Genomic DNA, 24,593 nt, shown 5'->3' with positions numbered 1-24,593 from the left:
GTGGTGCAACACAGATTCACAAGACAAAGGGATAGATTCGGAGGACAGGTTCCACATGGCTTGTAAGCCCATGTGTTTAGAAAGTTCTCATGATTCAAACCTATTACAAAATAGAATTCATTAAGATAGAAACTGAGAATGGCATACAGAACAGAAGTATGTCCTGGACATAGAATTTACCTACAGAAACATGTTGAAAATGTGATGGTAAGAAAGATGAATATTGATGACTGGTAGCAGTACACACACTAATCTGAGCACAGTACTTGCCTGTAGGCTGCTTTAGAATCATTGAAGTCTGGTTTAACAGAGAGAACTCCATTGCCGTCCATCTTAATGGTACACAATATATACTCATGCTCACGGTGTCCCAGCCTGAACACATAGAACATAATTAATAACTGAAATAGCAATTAATTTTACCAACTGTAATTTAAAATGGGTTTCTGAGATGAAAGACCTACTTTCCATAAGGCCCCAGATCTCCCACAATGTACATGGTTTGCACTGGGGTATTCAGAACATGGTTGCTTCTCACAAACTCTTCAGTCGGCTCCCAGGTTATGATCCGAGATCTTGGAATCTTCCCTTCCCTGCAAAGTTAACATGAAGGTAGATTTGTATGACAATATTGGCCTGCACTGAGTTAGTTATCTCATTACAAGGAGCGGGAGAATGGTTACATTAGGATTCAGTGTCACTTGCATGCAAATCATAAACTGACTTACTGGTCCTCTCCAGGAAGCAAGGTGATAAAATGGGTTATAAACAGATCTCTAGGACTCAGTTCAAAAGTGAAGTTAAGGTGTGAACTATCTTTAGGAGGAAATGGATTGAAACATTTCCATTTCAACCTTTCAAGTAATATGCATCACAAATTTAAACAACAATTTTTATGTTTTAGGATAGGAACTGTGGCATTGTGATGGAATGAGATGGTGAAATGGGGAGGAATAGATTAAGAAAATGAATCCTCTAGATTGGGGTTGAGGATGTCATTTGTGCAAAGTAAAGGAGCTTCATCCCAAGACTAATGACTTCAGGCTAAATCAAGTGTTTCTTGCAAGTGCAGTATTTCCACTGTAAAAACATAATGGAGCCCAGATCAGGCTGCTGTGTGTTAGTCCCAGCCTGGATCAATATGCTCCTATCACAAAGGGGAAACAATTGTAAAGAATAAAATCAGCAGCATTTTTAGAGGAAGAATATGCCAACATAGAAATGGAAGCATGAGCAGGCCAGTCATCCTTCATGCCCACTCCACCAATTAGTCATTTAGCTCAATGTCTCTTTCCCTTGTTTCTTTAATATCTAAAAATCTACCAATTTCTGTGGATGAATATAATTAAAAACGGAGTCCCCATAGCCCTCATAAGCAAATTCCAAAAATTCACTCTGTAAGATCTTTTTTCAATTGTGGTTGTGAATACTGACCCTGCATTCTAAAACTGTGACCCGAGATTCTAAGATTTCCCAGTCAGGAGGAAAATATCAACTCCACATCTGCTCTGTCAAGCTGATTCAAAATTTTACATTTTGGGTCTGAGATCACTTCTCATTCTTCACAATTCAAACACAGCTGGGATGCTCAGCAATAACATATGCACAAAGAAAGATTCAACACAATTTTTGAAAAGTATTGCACAATATATAAAGCCAAGGCAAGTCACTCCACATTTTATGGAATATCAAATAAACTTTAATAACAGAAAGATCCAATGAGTCTCCCACTCACTTACATAATTCTGCGCTCCTGCCTCCTGCGTCGAACATGTGACATTCTCTCTGTCAGGTAGGATGGAGTCTCCATTGCTGATGTAGTCACCATCTTACAGTGCTGTGATAAGGGCACATTTAATCAAAACTGCACATTATTTGGCAATCGGTTAATTTTAGCCTTCTGTTCAGAGAAGTCTGTTTTTACCCAGAGCCGTTACACATTATGGGAAATGCACTGAGGCTTTTTTTTAAAATACAGGGTTACAACATTTAAAACTATGTTACATTTATGGCAAACTAAATTAAATACACCAGTTGTGGTTGCCCTCTATAAAAATGATTAAAATGCACTGGAGAATGTGCAAAAAGACATGGATTAATAAAAGATCTTTGACTAATACCAGAATTGAGAAATTTTCGATAAAGACCAAGTAGGTTGGGGATATTTTCCACCCAAAAGACTGAAGCACTAACACATGTTACAGGGTTTCACAGATTGATGCAGATAATCTGCAGGTGAGAGCAGAAGCAAATCTTAAAGATTTGGTCACTAATGAACTCAAATGGAAATTCAGGAGAAACTTCTTTACCCAGAGAGGAGGAGAGGAAAACCTGAACTTAAGCTCTTCAGGGTCCAAGCCAACATCTTTCTTACAACAGCAATTACAATAATAGCTTAATCAATTCAATTTTTTTTGATCATCTTGGATGAAAGATAAACAGCAATTTGGTTACATCCCTAAAATCCATTTGTTATTTACCATGGACATTCCCCAAATTTCCATGTCACTTCTGGCCTTCAGCTTCCGCTGCTCTCACCATTTACTGCTTCCATATAGGAACACGGGCCTCCCAGGCAAGTTGTACTTTATGCTTGTATGTTCTTCTAATCAGACACTTTCATGTCAGTAAAGAGGCTCTTCATCAGAACTTTTACTATCTGTCCTCCCACCTGCTTCTCTCTACTATTTACCGCAATATTTTTCTTCTCTTCTTTCTTAGCTATTTCACACAGTAATAGATATACATGTTGCTGGGCAAAAGTGCAGGGAGGGAGAGGCGGAGGAAAACCTAACTGTGGCATTTATAGGAATGAATGTATATACATACATTGGACACTGAATTTAACACTATGGGAGCTCAATCTTATGCACGGATGTCCATAAACAGATGTTCTTAACCTGAGGATAGACGGTACAGGTTGACCTTCACTAATCCGACTACCTGTAATCCAGTTCCTTCAATAATCCAGGCACTGATTTTGCTTAATGTGATCCTTCTGTAATTCGGCATTTTCACTAATCCGGCACTCCTCAGGTCCCAATGGTGCCAGATTAGTGAAGGTCAACCTGTATTATGTTAAAAGAAGTTTATTTCTCTCAAGTCTAAGAAAAGGGAGCAATTAGAATCGGTACCTCTTCAGTGCTGGTATAGCGGTCAAAGTCAGTGTAAGTAAAGATTCTGCGATTCTTTCTCTCTCCAGTTTCCTCCAAGCGCAGGATCTCATTTTGGTATTGGTGGTCCAGCGGACTCTGGCAGGCATAGTCATTCTTGAATAGGTCAATTTCAAACTAAAATTGAAAACAGTACCTTAGGTTTACTTCCAATCTTCTAACCTTGTCCAGCTAAGGACCGACATGCTGCTTTTTGATCATAATGAATTTGGAAATTATGAGGGATGGAACAGAGAGGGTAGACATGTGCAGGTGGTGAAGGAATTGTAGCAAACTACAGCCATTAATTAAGAAGCTGAGAAAATCCCATTTCTATTCAGTATCAGTGGGGTGGTTACAAAACCAGCTTCACACAGGAAAGATCATTAGTCTCATCTTCCGAACTTAATGTCCTGCTAAGAGTAGACCATCTTTTCACTGGCAGCTATAACAGGAGAACCTAAGTTGCAGACCCAGTATCACACATAAAACATAAAAATTTACAGCACATTAGCAGTCCTTCGGCCCACAATGTTGTGCCGACCATGTAACTACTCTTGAGACCGCCCAGAATTTCCCTACCGCATAGCTATCTGTTGTTCTAAGCTCCATATACCTATCTAAGAGGCTCTTAAAAATCCCTATTGTATCCACTTCCATCACTGCCGCCAGCAGTACATTCCATGCAACCACCACTCTGTGTGAAAAAATCTTCCCTGACATCCACTCGGCATCTATTTCCAAACACCTTAAAACTATGCCCCATCATGTTAGCCACTTCAGCCCTGCGAAAAAGCCTCTGGCTATTCACACGATCAATGCCCCTCATCATCTTATACACCTCTATCAGGTCACCTCTCATCCTCCATTGCTCCAAGGAGAAAAGGCCAACTACACTCAACCTATTCTCATAAGGTACACCCTCCAATCCAGGCAACATCCTTGTAAATCTCCTCTGCACTCTCTATAGTATCCACATCCTTCCTGTAGTGAGGTGACCAGAACTGAACACAGTACTCCAAGTGGCTGACCAAGGTCTTATATAGCTGTAACATTACCTCACGGTTCTTGAACTCAATCCCACGGTTGATGAATGCCAACACATCATAGGCGTTCTTAACAACACCGTCAATCTGCGCAGCAGCTTTGAGTGTCCTAATGACACGGACCCCAAGATTTCTCAGATCCTCCACACTGCCAAGAGTCTTACCATTAATATTACATTCCGTGTTCAAATTAGACCTACCGCAATGAACCACTTCATACTTATCTGTTTGAAGTCCATCTGCCACTTCTCAGCTTATCGATGTCCCACTGTAACCCCTGACAGCCCTCCACACTATCCACGACACCCCCAACCTTTGTGTCATCAGCAAATTTACTAACTCATCCCTCCACTTCCTCATCCAGGTCATTTATAAAAATCACAAAGAGAGATCCCAGAACAGATCCCTGCAGAACACCACTGGTCACCGACCATGTGCTCATTTAATCCAGACAAAAGACTTTAATATGATCAGGTATATGATCAACAAAAAAAACTTGATCATATTGAAGTCTTTTGATTGAGCTGCTCCTAATATGAAAGCTCTAGTTATTTGTTTCTAAAAATTGCATTGTATGGCATAAGTGTAAACTTAAGTATTTTGCATTTAATGCCTCAAATATATTCCTTCCTTAAAAAGGAGCTTCAGAAATTAGTCACTGTAGTTCACGGTAGTTTTAAAGATAAATCACCTGGCTGAATAGCTTCTCTTGCCAACCAACTACAACTTCTTCTCGGTCATCAGTCCGATAACCATCTGCAAGATTGGGAAGAAATTGCAATTAATGATGGAGTTGCTCAAGGCAAATAAATAAATATTTTTGCATGGGTGTGTGTTGAATGAAGGACAACAAATACACTTTTCAGATGAGTAGCAATTTTCTATAAAGAGTTTAAAATTCTTTCTAGCTTTTTTTAAAATTGTATACTTGCCGCTTATATTGGAGAAACAAATTTGCCACCTTCCCTGCACCATAGATCCACTCAATATTACAGCATCTAGTAATCTGAAATTTTCATCCCACCGTCATTCAGGCCCAAACATTCCAATGAAAGTTTTTTGACACAATATGTAGATAAGCCTACAAGAGGAGAGGCTGTATTGGGAAATGAACATGGTCGGGTGTCAGGTCTCTCAGTGCGAGAGCATTTTGGAGATAGTGATCACAATTCTATCTCCTTTACCATTGCATTGGAGAGGGATAGGAACAGACAAGTTAGAAAACCGTTTAATTGGAGTAAGGGGAAATATGAGGCTATCAGGCAAGAACTTGGAAGCATAAATTGGGAACATATGTTCTCAGGGAAATGGACGGAAGAAATGTGGCAAATGTTCAGGGGATATTTGCATGGGGTTCTGCATAGGTATGTTCCAATGAGAAAGGGAAAGGATGGTAGAGTACAGGAACCATGGTGTACAAAGGCTGTTGTAAATGTAGTCAAGAAGAAAAGAAGAGCTTACGAAAGGTTCAAGGAAAACTAGGTAATGATAGAGATCTAGAAGATTATAAGGCTAGCAGGAAGGAGCTTAAGAAAGAAATTAGGAGAGCCAGAAGGGGCCATGAGAAGGCCTTGGCAGACAGGATTAAGGAAAACCCCAAGGTATTCTACAAGTATGTGAAGAACAAGAGGATAAGACATAAGAGAATAGGACCAATCAAGTGTGACAGTGGAAAAGTGTATGGAACTGGAGAAGATAGCAGAGGTACTTAATGAGTACTTTGCTTCAGTATTCACTACAGAAAAGGATCTCGGCGATTGTAGGGATGACTTACAGCAGATTGAAAAGCTTGAGCATGTAGACATTAAGAAAGAGGATGTGCTGGAGCTTTTCGAAAGCATCAAGTTGGATAAGTCACCGGGGCCGGATGAGATGTACCCCGGGCTACTGTGGGAAGCGAGGGAGGAGATTGCTGAGCCTCTGGCGATGATCTTCCCATCATCAATGGGGACGGGAGAGGTTCCAGAGGATTGGAGGGTTGTGGATGTTGTTTCCTTATTCAAGAAAGGCAGTAGGGATAGCCCAGGAAATTATAGACCAGTGAGTCTTACTTCAGTGGTTGGTAAGTTAATGGAGGAGATCCTGAGAGGCAGGATTTATGAACATTTGGAGAGGCATAATATGATTAGGAATAGTGAGCATGGCTTTGTCAAAGGCAGGTCGTGCCTTACGAGCCTGATTGAATTTTTTGAGGATGTGACTAAACACATAAAAGGTGGTTCATTTTGGTAGGTCAAATATGATGACTGAATATAGCATTAATGCTCAGACTCTTGACACTGTGGAGGATCAGAGGGATCTTGAGGTCCGAGTACACAGGACACTCAAAGCTGCTGTGCAGGTTGACTCTGTGGTTAAGAAAGCATACGGTGCATTGGCCTTCATCAATCATGGGATTGAGCGTAGGAGCCGAGAGGTAATGTTGCAGCTATATAGGACATCGGTCAGACCCCACTTGGAGTACTGTGTTCAGTTCTGGTCGCCTCACTATAGGAAGAATGTGGAAACCATAGAAAGGGTGCAGAGGAGATTTACAAGGATGTTGCCTGGATTGGGGAGCATGCCTTATGAGAATAGGTTGAGTGAACTCGGCCTTTTCTCCTTGGAGCGACGGAGGATGAGAGATGACCTGATAGAGGTGTATAAGATGATGAGAGGCATTGATCATGTGGATAGTCAGCGGCTTTTTCCCAGGGCTGAAATGGCTAGCACGAGAGGGCACAGTTTTAAGGTGCTTGGAAGTAGGTACAGAGGAGGTGTCAGAGGTAAGTTTTTTTTTAAATGCAGAGAGTGGTGAGTGCATGGAATGGGCTGCTGGCGACGGTAGTGGAGGGGGATACAATAGGGTCTTCTAAGAGACTCCTGGACAGGTACATGAAGCTCAGAAACGTAGAGGGCTATGGGTAACCCTAAGTAATTTCTAAGGTAAGGACATGTTCAGCACAGCTTTGTGGGCCAAAGGGCCTGTATTGTGCTGTAGGTTTTCTATGTTTCTATGAAAACCAACACAGACTCCAGGAATGCCATCTAACATCTGCATTAAAAGCATTACAGCTTTTAAAAATTAACTTCCGTTGCTCCTGCTACACTCATTTACACATTCAGTACACTACGTTTCACTTGCTTACTTGCCCTATTATCCTGCCTTGTACCTCATTCCTTTCTTTATTTAATCCCTCTTGCCGTACTTTTTTTCTCCTGCACCTTCACCTTTCTCAAATACTGATGAAGGATCATCTTCCCATACAGTAACAGTGTTGTTTCTATCTCCCCAGAGATTCTGCATAACCAGCAATTTCCAACATTTAAAAAAAAATTATTTCACGCTGGATAAAGTAGTCTCTTATTTGAAAGTCACTTGTTGAAGCTCATTTTAGGGCAGAACCTATCAGGCTGCAACTTACCAGTGACGCCTCCTGAAGTCATGGTGTCGAATGTAGCCATTTCGATGGCATCTTGCTTGGAGATAGAAGCAGGTTGAAAAACATGTTGAGTGAGGAGTGTTGTTGGGGTGACCCGCTGAAGCCATATACTTTTTAGAAGTAAAATAAAAATACATTTAAATGCCTCCCTTCATAAAGCTCATGATCTTTAAATTAATTCTAATTGATTACATAAATCAACCCTATTCATGCATTTTGTACCATCCCAATCTATCAACTGGCAGGATAGAACTCCAGAGTCCTTTGGAATACTGTATCATTCTACTCTCCACTGTCCATTCAATGTATCTGTATAAATTTAAATGTCAAATGGCCAATTTCTCTTTTTGTTTTTCTGTCACTCCTACCTATATCTTATGCAAGACTAAACCTGCCTCCTTTGTGCTGATGCATCAAAGCAATTTCTCAGATTTGCCATTCTTGCACAGGGTGAGACACGGTAAGGTTTTTGGCTTTGTTCACAAGATGAAGATTTGTTTCTTTGTAAGTTATGATGCGGTTACTAAAGATAGAGCAATTCTAATAGAAGCTTTTTCAACCATGATCAGTCACTGTACCCCATCTGCCCCCACACCCCTCCTGTAACCCAATGCCTCCCCTACCAAACCTTTCACAATTGACTCAGGAAATAAAAAAAAAACATACTTAGATCATTTAAACCCAAGAAATATAGGCCCACATTCTGCACTTCAGATGATTCTAGAATTAAGAACATAGAACACTTGTGAGCCATTCCTTCCCAATAACCAGAACTTCCAGCGTGTCTTCCACTGTCCTTCCAACATGGGTTCCACCCATATTGGAAGGCTGCGTACCCACTTTCACTCCCTCTCAGTCCCCTCTGCTCTGACCCTACCGTTCTCTCACAGAACAACATATTCTCTTTTCATTCCACTAAGGCCCTATTTAATGGATCACTCGCCACTGTTTCCAGCACCTCCACTGATATGCCATCTAGGTTTCCACTGCCAAGGAGAACAGCACGACTTCTGATTATATAGGAATGTTTTGGATTCCATAAACCGAAACAAAAATCAGTAAATGGCAGAGACAACAGAGATGATGCAGAATTTGTGGTAACAGACTAAACTCTTCAGGAAAATGTTTTTATTTTAGGTCAGTGCTCCTATGATGAAAGGGGCTGGATCAAACTGCCAGCTATTCTGCAATTCTGTGGAGTTCTGGGCTTTCGCTCTTCCACATTTAGAGTAGAAGAATGGATGACCTGTAATCAGATGTGGGTACATTTGACCTAACCTGCCTCTGGATGCACCACTGAACCTAGGGATAGTTTGTAATTTACTGTGCTGAGGGGATAGACTTTGCACTTGGTACCTACCTTTACTCCAGCCAGACCTGCTACAGCTGACGCTACCTTGTTCATTTTAAAGACTTTTTATTGAAGTATGCAATCGTGTTAATCCCACTCCCCGCCCCCACCCCCAACCCCGCGTTGATCCCATTTCCCTTCTCCCGCACAACTGCTGTATTGCACCGCTGCTTCCCCCAAACGGTTCTTTTTCCCGCATTCTCACCGGATGCGGAGGTTTTGAACGGGATCCTGAGTCCGGTAAATGGCTGCTGCCCCTCCCTCGCTGCCATCGTCGGCCGCCATTGAATTTGGTCCCGCCCCGCCGTCCTGTTACCAGGGTAACGGAAGGCGGGATCCGGCGATTCCCATGGGAATGGAGCCAGCCTCCGCTTAAACCTGGAGTGCCCCCTAGCGGCGCCCGCTGCCAGCGCGTCTCCGGGCTCCGGGAGATGGTCTGTCTGGAGATTCCTCCCAGGACGGACCCCTTTGACAGCAGGGCTCTCCCACGACTTCCTCGTATCAGCGGCCCGATTGTGAAGCGAAACAAAGTATACTGTAAACATTTTCGATTTCAAACTTCCATGAGCTCTAGCCATTTTATTTATGGTTACAGTTCAGGGCCTTTCTGCCACCACCCAAAAAAACTTTTGCTTTGAATGAAAGAGGCCGACGACTGCTCACGTCAATAGGATTGAAAATAACTTTCAATGAAAATGCTGACTTTGAAAAGTAATTTTTTAAAAAAAGTATACCTTCAAGGAGGCACTGTATTCCTAACCTCCAGAAAATTAAAAAACAGTATAACAGTGCTCAGTCCTCAACATGAAATTAATCCAAGTAAATAAAAACCTGTCCTCACTCAACTGATGAGTCAGGATGAGCAAAACTCAAAATTATTAAGGGCACAGAATGCATTTATAGAGCCACAGCACAGAAGCAGGCCTTTCAGCCCATCCAGTCCATGCCAAAATGCTCTGCTAGTCCCATCTACCTACACCCAGACCAAATCCCTCCAGATCCCTCTCATCCATGTAACCATCCTTTCTGATGCAGTATTACAGTTGACTAAATGTAAGCATACATAACTGCAGTGCTCTGAACCTTTATACCTGCCCCAAGAATTTAAAACTCATTAAGAATGGCCGAGTAGCACCACCATTACTAATGAAACCAGCCAAGTTATTGTTGACAGATAGGTTCTGCAAGTGAATAATGCAAGGAACAGTGATTTCCATCAATATATATGTGACTGACCATCACCACATGAAACAAAGACAGAGTTCACCAGAGATATCCCCCGTTGTACTGAATGTGGCAAGAACAGATTTGGCAGCTCAAAAGAGAGATGATGTGGGCGACTAGGCAAAGGCTTGTATTCTATCACAATTTGCAAGTTGGAATACAAGCTTAACTCGCCATCCATCATCACAATCAAGCCTGGGGAAAACTTAGACATATCCAATGTATGTTTAACTGTCACAATCCTTCAACCAATGCACATCAAAGCTCTGCATTCCTGATATTTATTGGGAATATTGGACAAATGAAGTCAATAGGAAGACAAGTGTCCTCGTCCTCAATGACAACCATCCTCAGTGCTGGGCCCAGTTTACAAGTGCCAAAAGTATCCGTGAAACATTTAGAAATATCTTCAGCCAGAAATAGAATGGCTAATCCATTTTGACTTTCTCACCTGATTGACGTAAAAGACAGTCTTCCACCTTTTCAATTCACTCCATATAACCTTAACATCAGAAGGGATAGAAGAGCAATTAAGAATGCACAATAGACAAGGCTTTAACATCAATGCCTAGTAAAATGGAAGTGTTTTGAAACATTGCCACAATCTTCAGTATTAATTATAATCTTCACAACAATTAGCTGTAAACCTATAATTAAGAAGTCCCTGTGGAATACAAATTGCCACTTCGCAAGTTCAAATACCTCTATCGTTTGTTTTGTAGCTAGCTGTTGTTTGTTCCACAACTCTCTTGATCATTATTCTATTATATTTAAAATGGCAGTACATTATATTAACCTTGTCTATGCCTTCTGACAGTTGGAGGAGGGAAAACAGGGAAGAGGTGCTGTGAATTTGCCACAGTATAAAAAGACAACTTTTTTAAAATTCATTCCACTTTATTTTCACAAGCATTTTGAATAACAATCCTCTAAATAATTGAGTTTTACAATTTGAAAGGCAACACTTAACCTTTGAGATACAAAATATTTTTTGACATTACTGCTAGCATGTTTCATCACTGAGGCAAATACCAGTGATTTTCACTGTTTGCTTCTGTGTATTTTCATGAACAGAAGGCAGATTTTACAATCATTAACATAGTAAAGCCAACAAGAGAGGATCAGCACCCATTCTGCAGTGCCCCTGTAAATATCAGAATTGAAATTTCATGGTGCTTACCCCAAAACCCAAAGTATGAAAATGGTAATATATTAATATGTAAAAAAATATGCATATCTGCTTGTACCAATCACCAAGGTTGGTGCTCAGCTTTTCAAAAATTTAAAGAATTAAAAAAAATGAAAACGTTATCTTAAACCAAACAAATGATATCTAATGTTCAGGTTTTGGGTTGCACAATATAATCAATGCCGTCATTTGTTGAGTGTTCCTCAAGTCATATGTGTGAAGTGCTGCATGCCAAGAGTGCAGCCAAAATGTTCTGATCCACCCAAGAGACATTACACACCCTTCAAATCATACTTCTTTGGAATGTCACACAGCAGAAATGGGATAACTTATTAAAAAGTGTCTTTATTGAATGGTGAAACTTAGTAGGCACTAAACATGAGAAATAATATTTGTATTAAAGCTAACGAAGATCTTTTAAATGAATGCCTTTTTAAAAAAGACTATTTAAACAATTAATGTTTACAGAGTCATGAATTAATCAACAATGCATGTGTATAGACTTCAAACAATCTTTACTGTTCCACTGCTCTAATAATGATCAAGGATTTGTACACACACATAAAATTCCTTATTTAGATGTTGTCAGATATTAGTTATAAGAAATTGCTGAGTTACAAATTGAGAAATTTGTGTCACCAAACAATGAATCATTCATTATGCTCTCTGAAAAACATCAACTGTTGCCCTTCAAATATTTTTATGATCAAGTCTGAATGCTCTGAAATACTGGATTCTGCTCCATTGCATAATATTCTATGCATTTCAGCAAATTAAGTGGAATTACAAAGAAAGAAACTCAACATACAAATTGATTAGTCTATTTAATCTTATATTCAAAAATATATCTATGCATTTTCATCAGAAAATTCAAAATATGAACATTTTTCACATTGTCCTGGCTACACTACCATGAAAAATAAGTAAGGTGTTCATATTGTAACTAGACGATCTCTCATCTTCATAGATTCTGAAAGATAACCAATTGGTTAAAAGATCTGCTATTTTGAGCAGTAAGTAATATTGAAACTGCACTGGGGCGAACACCAAAAAAAATTAAAAGATCCATATTTTTCATATTAAATATTTAATACTTTAAGTTGAGATGGTATAATTAACTAATGAAGCACACTGTGAACACAAACTTAAAAAAATGGGAAGAAAGAAATAAGAAGCAAAGGCAGGTGAAACATCATCACAAAGCTATGCAAATGTGAAATAAAATACAAGGACAAGATACTGAAGCAGACAATAAAGACCTTAAAAACAAAACAGATGGGCTTCTGGCAATTAAGTGATTTTAACATTCAATCAGTCAAAAAGAAAATGATAATCTCACCTGATTTTATTTTTAATTGAGCAGAAATGGAAATGAACTATTATTCACTTTTCTCAAAGTGATAAATTGTACCCGAGTTGAGAGACAATGTGAGAATCTTTGCGGATGGGCTGAGCAATCAAAATAGAGACTCTGATGCAAAACAAATGGTTTAAAATATAACGAGTACAACAATTCAGAATTCAAATACTGCTACCTGGGTTAGATGAAAGTACCAGATACAGGGCTTGATGCAGAAAGTGACAGGAGAAATACCATGAGGACATGCATTTTTATGTAGTTTCCCAACCGCATTGTTTTGACAAGACCACTACCCAAAGAAGCCTCTATTAGAAAGGCCAGGGATTTGGGAAATCATGATTATGGTATTAAAATAGGCAATACAAAGATGTTATCATGAACATCAGGATGGTCATTGATCTGAAATGTTAACTCTATCTCTCTTCGCAGGACTGCATGACTTGCCAAGTATTTTCTGCATTTCTTGTTTTTAAAAATAACTTTCTTACCCTCATGTTAAAAGAATCAATAACTACATAGAAAATCATCTCGTGAAGAACTCATAATGAGGCTGAATAAAGTATGAAGTCTTATTTTGCAATTTTCTTGATTCCAGACATCGACTCTCCAGGGATCTGTGATAGGATCAAGAATTCAAATATTCCTCTGCTGCACATTCAAGTAATCATCCTACTTTTATGAACTTGATGTGCTTCAGCAAAATACTCATGCACTGGCCATACCCCAGCTAATAATGGATAAATAATGAATTTTAAAAATACTTAAATGCCAAGATATGATTACCAGCATAATATACTGTAATCACGGCTATGTCCATGAAATCTCCATAGTTACTAGGTTGCTCATTTTTCCTAAACTGATTGATATAAAACTGAACTAGGATTTAATCTAATTTTGTTTCCATTAGGAACTGTTCTATTTTAAATAAAATCAGCTTCAGAAGCCAGCTCACAAATTGATTCAGGTATTATATTATCTATATTGATGAGGAAGGTTGGGAGATTAAAGATTCCAATATTTTTGTACCAACTCTTTAATTGGTCAACGCTGGCTATGCAAGCCCAGGTGGATCAGTATCAACACGTTGGTCAAATTTGGAGAGACTGAATTGCCAACCCAATCCTGTTAAACTATCCACACATATGCAGTTATCAGCAAGAACTCTAGCTGGTATGCCATACATTATCTGACCCAAATGTACACGTAGCAATAAATGTTGAGAAGAACAAGTAGAAAAGATTAAATTCTCCTTTCATGACAATAAACTAAAATCACGTGTAGGCTCTCTCCAAAGGAAATGCAAGTCCAGCTTAATGGGTACTTAAAATTAGTTCAGAATCATTGAAACTAATCCAAAAGGGTACTCACACCAACTTAAAAGATTTTAAAATGCATTTTCCATCATATAAATTCAGCAAAATCATGAGCCACTGGAATACATTTTTAAAAAATCAGTAACAAATTCAATAGCATTTATTTTTGAAACTGCTGCTGTCGTATTTCCTTGAATGCAGATGCAAAAGTCCAATTTTATACCATGGGTAAAATGAGGATGAAGACCACATTTTAATTTATAGTTAACAATCGATCGCACAAATCCATCTTCAGTCATCTCAAACAATGGCAAAGATTTAGAGGCACTTCAGTATCAAGGCACTTCCATATTGATGCTGAGACTCCAGAAAAGCAGCCCCCAAACAGAGAGAGGGATCTTCAATCCATCTTTATGTACTGTACCAGTTTGCAGCTGGTTCCCAGTGAGGGTCAATACAGAGGCCCATCCTTTCTTCCAGTGGGTACTCTTGTCCATGGAAAAGGCTGAGCTGGACCCATTAAAGAGGCGAACAGGACACTTCCTTTATATTAGTGCTACTTTTGACACTATCAATATAAAAGTCTCTTCAACAAGGAAGGCCCAATGGAGCCACAGACCACACCCATTCCTGCTGCATAACAAAAGATACATCACCCTGCAATACAGAAACATTTTAAATTCAGACACATAAATCACAAGCATCACAATTCATCAAAAGTAGAAAATAAATATCACATTCTTTTAAGTTAGTCAGTGATGGCAAGTCAGCAGGTACCATGATTCTGGGTTAGCTCTCAGTTACTGGCTGAGTCACAACATTCTGTCCTGTGCAAACCCTCTTCAGTGGTGGTGCCCCTGAATACTCATCATCCTCCTCTTCCACAACCTAGTATCAAGCACAGAAGTTGGAGAAAATTCAACAAGAACTTTTGGAAAGCCTGTCTTAAATTAATTAACAATATTTGGATTTAAATCACAATTCATATTAAAATACAAATAGAATTAACATTTCATCCATAAGCAGCCTCCAACACTCTACCTCTCCATCATCTGGAAGTTACTGGCTCAACCTTCAATTTAAATGATTTTTAAAAATATTAAAACATAACCATATTTTAGCCTTCCTGCATAATTAAAATTGAAAACAACAATTGTAATGAAAAATTGAAAAGCAGCAGACTCTGGAAATCTAAAATGAACACAGAAAGTTCTGGAAACACTTAGCAAGATAGCATCTGCAGTACGTTTCTAATCTTGGATTCATCAGACATATTCTCATACCATCTCAGCATTTTGAAGGGATTGTTCTTCAAAACTAAATTTGATTTCTGCCTTTCTAATTCCAATGGGGGTTGTAGAACTGAAACTTCCCCTGAGCGGCATAACTGATGATTGATGGTGCTTGGGATATTGTCCTGGAGAACAAGCACATAGCAGTTCTTCATCTCCCGCAGCCACAGAGGAAGGCAATCCAGCTTGTCTTCCAGGGAGCGAACACTGGAGAGCAGCACCACCAATGGAACAGCCAGCCCCCAACCCAGCTTGCTCACCACTCCCTGCTTTCTCCCAAACTGCCTTTGCGCCTCCTCCCTTGAGTGGCTGTAACAGGCAACGCTGCAACATGAGAGCCTGTTCCACACAGCAACCGAGCCCACACACCCCCTCCGCTTTCAGTCTCACCAATGAACTAATGAACCGGACGTGCAATATTTTGTATTACCAATGTCCACCAGGGTCTTGTGATCATATAAAAAAAACATTAAAGACAAATATCTGCACCTTTTGTTAGACCCGGAAAGGCCACTGCAACCAAGCACACTGCCATCTTGCCGGGAAAAAAAATTATTCTAGGCACAGTACGTACCGGAAAGTCAATGTTTGTTTTTCAGCAGAAGCTGTAGCCAGTTAACTCTGCCTGCCCAAGATGAGGTCAACATTAGCTCCAACTATCCCAGGTGAAGAATGAAGCCAAACATATCTCTGCTCTGAGGCTCTTTATCACCCAGCCATGCCCAAGGAAGTAACTTTGAAGTTAACCATTTTAAAATTACCCTAAAATTTGCTGCTTCTTTTAATCAGTGGAAGTATTAATGTTAGCCAAAACTCTCAGAACAAGTTATATAGGAAATATAATTTCATTGACAAATTCTGTCAACACTTATGTTCCATCCAATTGGGCTTACTAAAACAGGGATAAGCAAGCATAAAGACTGAAGCCCTGCCTTCATTCAATAGTCTGTATTTCTCTAGAGTTCTGTGTATCTTGGCCTTTAATGTGTCCAACTTGAGTCAAATAACCTATCAGACAACTTTCAATCAAAGGTTCAAAATGGAATCTGGTACTCAATTTAAACAAGTATTTTATTTTAAATTAAAAATTGAACATAGAAGCTCAGTCTTCCCTGAATGTGTCCACAGTGTCTTCCTGGCTTACCTGAGGCTGCAATGGAACCAGTTCTTCCTTTGTGAGCATTGGGGGATCATCTCCTACTTCTGAGGAAGGAAGGGAAGGTTCTGTGAGAGAGAATTAAGAAATTATAACTGCTTTAAGCACACTGTCTGCTTGCTGCAGAGCAGAAGTAAATAGTTGAGCCATTAATAGAAGCACGGGAACAGTGCAAGTCTTGATCAACATAACTTGGAAATTAAAACTGCCAATGGCCTTCAAAACAGCATTACACAAAACATTTAAAAACTACTAAAAATTTAAATATTTTAATAAATGGAAGCCTTGCTTAGCTTGAAAATTACCATTATCTTTGCTTGGACAGAATTTGCCAGTTTCAACTGAAGGAATAAATAGAAAGAAGGAAAGAGATAATCAGCCAAAGCTCTCATCACTAATTGCTAACCAGTAATTAATTCACCATGGAATAACTCCAAACACAGTCTATGCCAGATTAGCTGATCTTCATTGGAACAGAACAAACAACACGTATTCAGAGTGACTGTTAAGATGTTCCTCTCATGGAGACCTGCTTCATTGACAGAAATTGTACTCCATTGAAAGATAGTATTTTCCAGTGGAAATTAAAACTGCAAACTGTGAAAGAGCTGTAGTGTTAAAATAAGCTCTACAACAATTACCTATATGGAAAATCTGACAACAATTATTACTCTCTTCTACTAAAATATCAACACCAAATACAGAATAGTTCCATACACCAAATATGCCCAGCACCTCTCCCAAGAAATCACAACATGGACTCTTAGCTCCAGACATTGTTCAAATGTGAGGAAGAGCAAACTACCCACCATTAATGGTACTACACCAGTGCACAAGTGTTTCTCAGGCGAACTGTAAGATAACAGACAACGTAATATGAAGCTAAAATGACAAGGCTCTAGTTTGTATGGCACTATGTAACACCTTGCATTGCAGAAGAGGATCACATGAAATCAGGAGGACAAAGAGTAGGAGACGTATCTGGCATATAAGGTTATGGAAAGTCCCAAGACATTCTATAGATATACAAGAATAAATAGAGACCTAGGGAGAGAATAGGTCCCCATGGAGAACAGCAAGGACACTTATGTCTCAGGCTGCAGGAGATGCATGGATACTTAATGAATATTTCTCTCAATGTTTTCGGAGGAGAAAATTACAGCTGTGCAAGAGATAAGGGAACAAGCAGAGATGTTCTGGAGAATATTTATTTTACCAAGGAGGAGGTATTTACTGACATGCAGCACATTAAGGTGGATGAATACCCCAGGGCCAGAAGGATTACATCTTGGAAGGCTTGAAAAGAAACTGCAGAGGACCTTACAGAGATACTTGCTACATCCTTGACAATTGGTGAAGTTCCCAAAGACTGAGGTGGCTACCATTCCTTAGCAATGACAGGCTTGGAAACTGAGGTTCGTTAGCCTGACATCAATGGTGGGGAAGTTACTGGAGGGTATTTTGAGAGACAGGACCTACCAGCATTTAAATAGACAGAGCCTTATTATGAGGAGTCAGAATGGCTTTGCATATGGGAAATTATGTTTGACCATTCTTATAGAGTTCTTTGAAGAGGTAATCAAAAGGATAGATGAGGGTAGGATAGTAGATATTATCTACTAAAGCAAGGCCTCCAAATTAGAATTAAGACTGAACTACACATGATTTCACATTTTAGGCAACCATTGTTACAAACAGCTTGTAAGATAAAAGAAAACTCATTTGTGCCACATGGGTACAGGATTAAATGGTCACCATAGTATTAAGTGACCTACACATTTGTTTCTGGCATGGCACTTTTAAACCTTCATGGAGCCCCTTTCTTGTACATATCTACCTAGCTTTTTGACACCATGGCATGATCAATAATGTGGTTGTATAAAGTCTAACATCAAAATGCATCATACAATTTTTAATCAGGCAACTGTCATAGCCTCCTTTCAGACTTATCAGACAAGAACAATTCTTAAAGCTCTTCATACCTTCCATGATTTCCTGCCCAAGCATGGGAGGCTGAGAGTCGTCTGCTTTGAAGTCAGAAAGAAGAGTTGGGCTGACAGGCTCACTTTGCTCTGGGCTGGGGCTCGAGTTTGTACTGCTGTCCACTTTTACCGGGTAAGCATCTGACAGAGAACTCTGATTACTCGTCTCATCTGAAAAAGTAGGAAAAGACATAAAATCAAGTAAAAATGATCAGAGGCAGCAAAACAACCCAAAAATACATTTCCCTATTAGCATCATCAACAAATATTTTTATCCTTCCCCAGCTTCTCTCCCTGCTCCATGGAAGCATTAACATCTGTTGTATACGAGTCCAATGTGCTCTACTGATGGCAATGACTACTTAGCATACAAACTTAAATGGCATGTGCCTGCAATTTAATTTATAAGGTATAAACTATTCTCTTTAAGCCGAACTATTTCTCCTTCCATAGTCCAGAAGCTGAAATTTCAGATTAGGTATTGAAGGTACATTGGGAATTAAACTTGGGACCCGTTGGATTGCTCTGTTAGGTTGAATCTTGTTGATCTTTTTCAAGATGATGCCGATAAATGGTGACTCTTTGAGTGCAGTTCCAATGGGAATATAATATTCCCATTTCGGACTACTACAGGAGAAATTCACAATCACAGTCGTGGGTACTTCGGTACCCATTGTTTTAAGAAGTTTAAAAAAAAATTCAGTCAATCCTCAAAATGGGTGGATCCCAGTCAGCAGACTCAAGTCGCTTGTACAATTCCCTTTAAGAAAACAGAAGCATGAATGCCAAGACTGTATGCAGATACGATTGGAACACAGAGGCTTTAGACTACGCCTCACTCTCCCCACATTCCACCCCCCCCCCCAACCACCACCAACTCCCACTTGACTATCTTGCTGGCAAATGTAGTTTCTGGAAAATAAAACTGAAGGTGTCAGGGCAAGATTGCAATACCAGAGGGACTGCTCTGCACTTTGCTTCACGGAAACATGGCTCAAGCCTGCTATTTCAGATGCACCACTGCAGCCCAAGGGCTTCATCATCAACTGCAAAGACAGGACAGTTGAGTCTATCAAAGATAGAGGAGGCGGAGTATACTTCATGATTCATGATTCGCTCATCATGGTGCACAGACATGGTGATTCTGTCTCAATCCTGCTCACCCGACCTGGAACAGATAGTGGTCAAATGTCGTCCATTTTATCTGTAAGGGAGTTCTCCAGCATCATCCTGATAGCTGTGTACATTCCGCCTCTGGCCAACATCAGGCAGGCACTGGAGGAGTTGAGCACCATGTTAGCAGTCACAAAACAGTGCTCCCTGATGCCGTCCCTATCACTGTGGGGAGTTTTCCAGGCCAGCTTGAAGAAGTTTGAACAACCACCACCAACATATCACCTGTAGAACCAGAGGAGCCAACATATTGTTCGGGAGTGGTTGTTGCCCAGTAGCCATCGGGCTCCTGGACAGGCTCATCTCAGCACTGAAGGCACTCCACTGCTGTAGATTCTCTTCTGGGGACTCTGCAGTTCATGCTCCTGGTGTTTTTTGTTTACTTCTGTTTTACTATTTGAGCAATTTGATCACAGCATTTCAGCGTGAACTAACTCTGTAGCTGTGGCCTTCGGCATATTGCTGAGGACTCACTCTTGGGACTCTGTGGAAAATGTTATTGGTTTACTTTTTATTGTTTGCACAATTCGGTTTTTTTTGCATATTTGGCATTTGATGGTCTTGTGTGGGGTTTTTCTTTGAATGGGTTCAATTGTGTTTCTTTGTTTTGTGGCTGCTTGCAAGAAAAGACTAATCTCAAGGTTGTATACTTACTTTAATAAATGCACTTTGAACCTTAATAGAAAATTGGACCTGCAGACAATCATTTTACTCTGTAATCAGGACCTAGTACGTTACCTAATTAAGTCTTCCTGCATCAGACTTTCTGTTATCAAAGTGTGGTTTTACTGGTAATCTCATCAACTGAGAATGTACAAGCCCGACCAAATTCACGTTCAGGAAGATCAGCTTTGACTCGCCTCTTGGAGCGGACCAGTTTTTAAATAAAATCGCCCATTATTTCAAACACCAACACCATGTGATCTTTCAGTTTGTTCCTACAACGAGGAACCCATGTACACTACACTACTTTTTTTGCTTCCTTTTTGCATGACTTAATGTTATTCTTATATGTATTTCTTATTGTAATTTACAGTTTGTTATTATGTATTGCACTCTATTGCTGCTCCAAAACAAGTTTCACAACATATACCAGTGATATTAAACTGGATTCTGATTCTGTTTTTATCCAACTGGACTAAGAGACGAGCCCACTACAGGGACTCATTTCTGGAGATGCTTTCACAAACATGGATCATCGTGTAGGCAGCTCAGAGGATGTGACACAGACAACCTTGATTTTCGAAATCATTTTTCTCAAATGTTGTTGGGAAGGGATAGATAATGGAAATAAGAATAGCACAAATGACTCTGGTCAACTGTAGATGACAAAACATCAATTTTATCCCTCCACGTGGCCAAATACAACAGTCCACTTTCACTTTATTTCCACTATCTAAATAGGAGCAAAATAATATACCTTTGGGTTTAATCCAAGGTCAACATCACTGAGTTGATTTACTGAGTTTCAAAATATTGCAATTTAATTATAAGTGAATAATAAAGATCATTGCACCAGTTGATTCACAGGTCAGACAGCCTACATTTCTATTTACATAAATAATACACTTCCCAAGCTCTTCTATCATGTTCAAGTTCAATCATTTGTAGAGTGTTGACTTAGGGCTTCCTGTGTAACTTGGTGCTGCCCTACAGAAGGGCTGTAACAATGTAGTTACTATGAATGTGGGATAAGGGCACAAAAATTCCTCAAACACATGGCTACTTGTTTTACAGTTCTCCACCAATCAGCACTAACTATATAAAAGTTGAAGTGACAGACTTAAAAACAAATACGTCTTATATTCAAACTTCGAACTAATATCGGAGGAAAAACTTGCATGAACTACCTTAGCTGGTGTAATGGTATCTTCAAAATCAAATCCCAAGTCTAGCCCCACACTCATTCTCAAAGCCCCCAGAAATAATTCTGCACGAATTACTATATATATAAAAAATCTGCAACGAATACTAAATCTAAACTTTCAAGTATTATCAATATCCCAAGTAAAGGCAAATAAAACAGATTACCTTCAGATGATACTCAGAGCATCACATCAAAGGAGTTTGAGCATACACTCACCATTTAGCTCCAGGAGAACAGGAGAAGAACTGTTGTCAGACACAGGCAGCAATGGGAAAGCTTTATCCCCCTTTGCACCTTTTGATTCAAGACTGCTCTTCGATTTTGACTTCTCCTAAATAAAACAAAAGAATGTGCAAAGAAGAATAGTACTGCAAAGAACTTTATCATTCCTCTCATCTTTTTCACATTCAAGTCATCAAAGTCATTTCACCAGAAAGTTAGTGAGAAATGATTGTTGGACTTTTTTTAAATTGCACTCAGTGAAAATAATGTGCCTTTAAGGTTAATAAAGAAAAAAACTCCTGACTAAAATAATTGAATTGTTTTAATCCATTCATCATCCACAATTCCACGTCTCTGACTTTGATCTGGAGCACAAGTATCATCATATCCGAAGTATGTTTGCTAATGTGTATTAATTGACTCCACTTTGGGCTATCAACTCTAAGTCCACTCAGATAAAATGTAATAAAGACAAAACAATTTGCGCAAAAAGTTGTTTGCTGGACTTGCTTTAAATAAGGAACAGTTGAAATAAATTCTGTAGTTCCTTCTCAATTAAAAAAAAAACTGCAAGCAAGTCACACAATTAAGTGGCTATACACAGATGGAATAGATGATCTACTGACAGAAGAGAAAGACCAGCCTAATACTGCAGTGGACCACTACTTGTAATTTCCTATAATTGATATTCAAGAACATCTGAGGAGAAGAGCATCTTAACTGTACAGGGCAAAAAATAAGGAACAAATTATTGGGGACTCATTAGGAATAGACAGGCTTTTTTTGTCACTGCAACAGTTTAGCCTTACTAATAATACCCATGTCAGGGAGACATCATTAAGCAACTGCAGAACATTCTGAGCATTCAGATTTTGTGTGATACAAAATACACAAGTCGTAAGAAAAGATCTTTGAATGCTGTGAAAAACATTACCTAGAACCCTAAAAGATAGCAATCTTTGGATTACCAGGAGTATCACACCCAAAACTATCGGAATAGTGTACACAAATACATGCTTGGAGATTGGAAGACATATCTCAGGGACATGATATGAGAGTTTGCACTTGAACAGTCTTCTAATATCCTCACATGGAGCTTGTTGGTACTCTTGGCAGGTTTAATCTAGCAAGGTATAAAGAATTAGGATGTGGAACAAGAAAGGATGGATGGTGGGGGTACTTGATGATGGATGCTGCTTTCCTGCAACAACGTTCCATGTAGATGTGCTCAATGGTGGGAGAGCTTTACCTGTGAGGAAGGGCTGTGTCCACTACTTTTTGTGGGATTTTCCATTCAAGGGCATTGGTGTTCCCATACTAGACTGTGATGCCACCAGTCAATATACTCCCCACTACACATCTATAAAAGTTTGTCCAATTTGTAGATGTCATGCCGAATTTTCACAAATTCCTAACTAGAGGTGCTGCCATGCCTTCTTCGTAATTGCACTTATGTGCTGGACCCAGGACAGGCCCTCTGAAATGATAACACTGAGAAATTTAAAGTTGCTGACCCTCTCCACCTCTGACCCCCAATGAGGTCTGCCTCATGGACCTCCAGTTTCCTCCTTCTGAAGTCAATAATCAACTCCTTGATCTTGCTGACACTGAGTAAGAGGTTGTTGTTGTGGAACCACTCAACCAGAGTTTCAATCTCCCTCTTATATGCTAACCATTAAATCAACACCTTTTGAACTACTTCATCTGTAGGTATGTACATATTTGGATTCAAACTCAATAGACAATAGGTGCAGTAGGCCATTCAGCCCTTCGAGCCAGCACCACCATTCACTGTGATCATGGCTGATCATCCACAGTCAGTACCCTTTTCCTGCCTTTTCCCCATATCCCTTCACTCCGCTATCTTTAAGAGCTCTATCTAACTCTTTTTTGAAAGAGTCCAGAGAATTGACCTCCACTGCCTTCTGAGGCAGAGCATTCCACAGAACCACAACCCTCTGTGTGAAAAAGTTTTTCCTTAACTCCGTTCTCAATTGCCTACCCCTTATTCTTAAACTGTGGCCTCTGGTTCTGGACTCCCCCAGTGTATTTCTATATAGTCACTGCTGCCCATATTTATATTATTTGCTCATGTATGAGGATAAACAATCTTCTTCCACTTTGTACTTTCTTTAAACATCATTCTTTGTTGGTTCCTAAAAACTGCCTTAGATGGTGCAATACTGAGGTGATGATTCAGATTGTGCAGGTTAATTCAAGAACTGAATGGTTAAAGAGAAGTAACTATTCTTCAACCTTGAAGTGTGGCTCTGGTGGAGTGCATCTCTGCTTATACCCTGCCATGCCCTTTAATCTATTTCTTTCTCCCACCACCATAACTGCCTTTATTTAAGTTTAGGATATGGATTTCATAGATAACTTTCTCAATCACAACTTGAATTTAAAAGGGGAAGCACATGGATGAGAAAAACTTAAAGAATTTGCAAGGTAAAAACTAATGAGTTTGGCTATCAGAGATGTCAACTGCCTCAATGTCAACAAAACCAAGTAACAGAAAATGAGAACTTTCTTAAATGTTTTCCAAAAGATTTTTGTTCTAATCAGTATGCTCCTTTCAGCTCCTGGTGGACCTGATTCACAAAATGAAAATGGTCAAGTAGAACAATGGTCAGTGGGTGTACATTTTGGACTGAATCCCAGAAGATAATGTTCAGAAAATGACAATGGAGTTGAGAATGATAAAATAGAACTCCAGATCAAATGGAGTTAAAACATTGCAAGCAAAATAGTAATTGAACTGTAATTAAAGCAGAAGTGGTTTGGATACAGTCTGAAGTTACTTCTCCCTTAGAAACTAAAATCAGTGATCCTTCGATGATGAAA

The 24,593-nt window shown here is 39.5% G+C and overlaps 2 protein-coding genes across 8 annotated transcripts in view; both read right to left on the bottom strand.

Moving 5' to 3' along the window:
- mks1 (MKS transition zone complex subunit 1) overlaps nt 1–9,264 on the bottom strand; it is a 57,055-nt gene extending 47,791 nt beyond the window's left edge. For all 5 annotated transcript variants that reach the window (XM_072243002.1, XM_072243003.1, XM_072243004.1 and 2 more), the window contains exons 1-7: nt 9,177–9,264; nt 7,603–7,730; nt 4,890–4,954; nt 3,135–3,290; nt 1,740–1,837; nt 465–593; nt 271–375 (exon numbers count right to left, since the gene is read on the bottom strand). In XM_072243002.1, the coding sequence (XP_072099103.1) occupies nt 271–375; nt 465–593; nt 1,740–1,837; nt 3,135–3,290; nt 4,890–4,954; nt 7,603–7,730; nt 9,177–9,256 (761 nt within the window). In that variant the 5' untranslated portion in view covers nt 9,257–9,264. The remainder of the gene's footprint in view (nt 1–270; nt 376–464; nt 594–1,739; nt 1,838–3,134; nt 3,291–4,889; nt 4,955–7,602; nt 7,731–9,176) is intronic.
- Nucleotides 9,265–11,089: 1,825 nt separating this feature from the next.
- The window catches only part of LOC140187632 (B-cell CLL/lymphoma 7 protein family member B-like), a 37,900-nt gene continuing 24,396 nt past the window's right edge, over nt 11,090–24,593 (bottom strand). For 2 of the 3 annotated variants that reach the window (XM_072243152.1, XM_072243154.1), the window contains 5 exons: nt 21,744–21,858; nt 18,488–18,658; nt 16,494–16,573; nt 14,835–14,945; nt 11,090–14,714 (listed from right to left, as the gene is read on the bottom strand). In XM_072243152.1, coding sequence (XP_072099253.1) covers nt 14,847–14,945; nt 16,494–16,573; nt 18,488–18,658; nt 21,744–21,858 — 465 coding nt within the window. In that variant the 3' untranslated portion in view covers nt 11,090–14,714; nt 14,835–14,846. The remainder of the gene's footprint in view (nt 14,715–14,834; nt 14,946–16,493; nt 16,574–18,487; nt 18,659–21,743; nt 21,859–24,593) is intronic. The other variant, XM_072243153.1, reaches the window with a different exon arrangement.

The sequence above is a fragment of the Mobula birostris genome, chromosome 25 (assembly GCF_030028105.1).
Source record: "Mobula birostris isolate sMobBir1 chromosome 25, sMobBir1.hap1, whole genome shotgun sequence".
Lineage (NCBI taxonomy): Eukaryota > Metazoa > Chordata > Chondrichthyes > Myliobatiformes > Myliobatidae > Mobula > Mobula birostris.
This window is presented reverse-complemented; position numbering and strand designations above follow the sequence as displayed.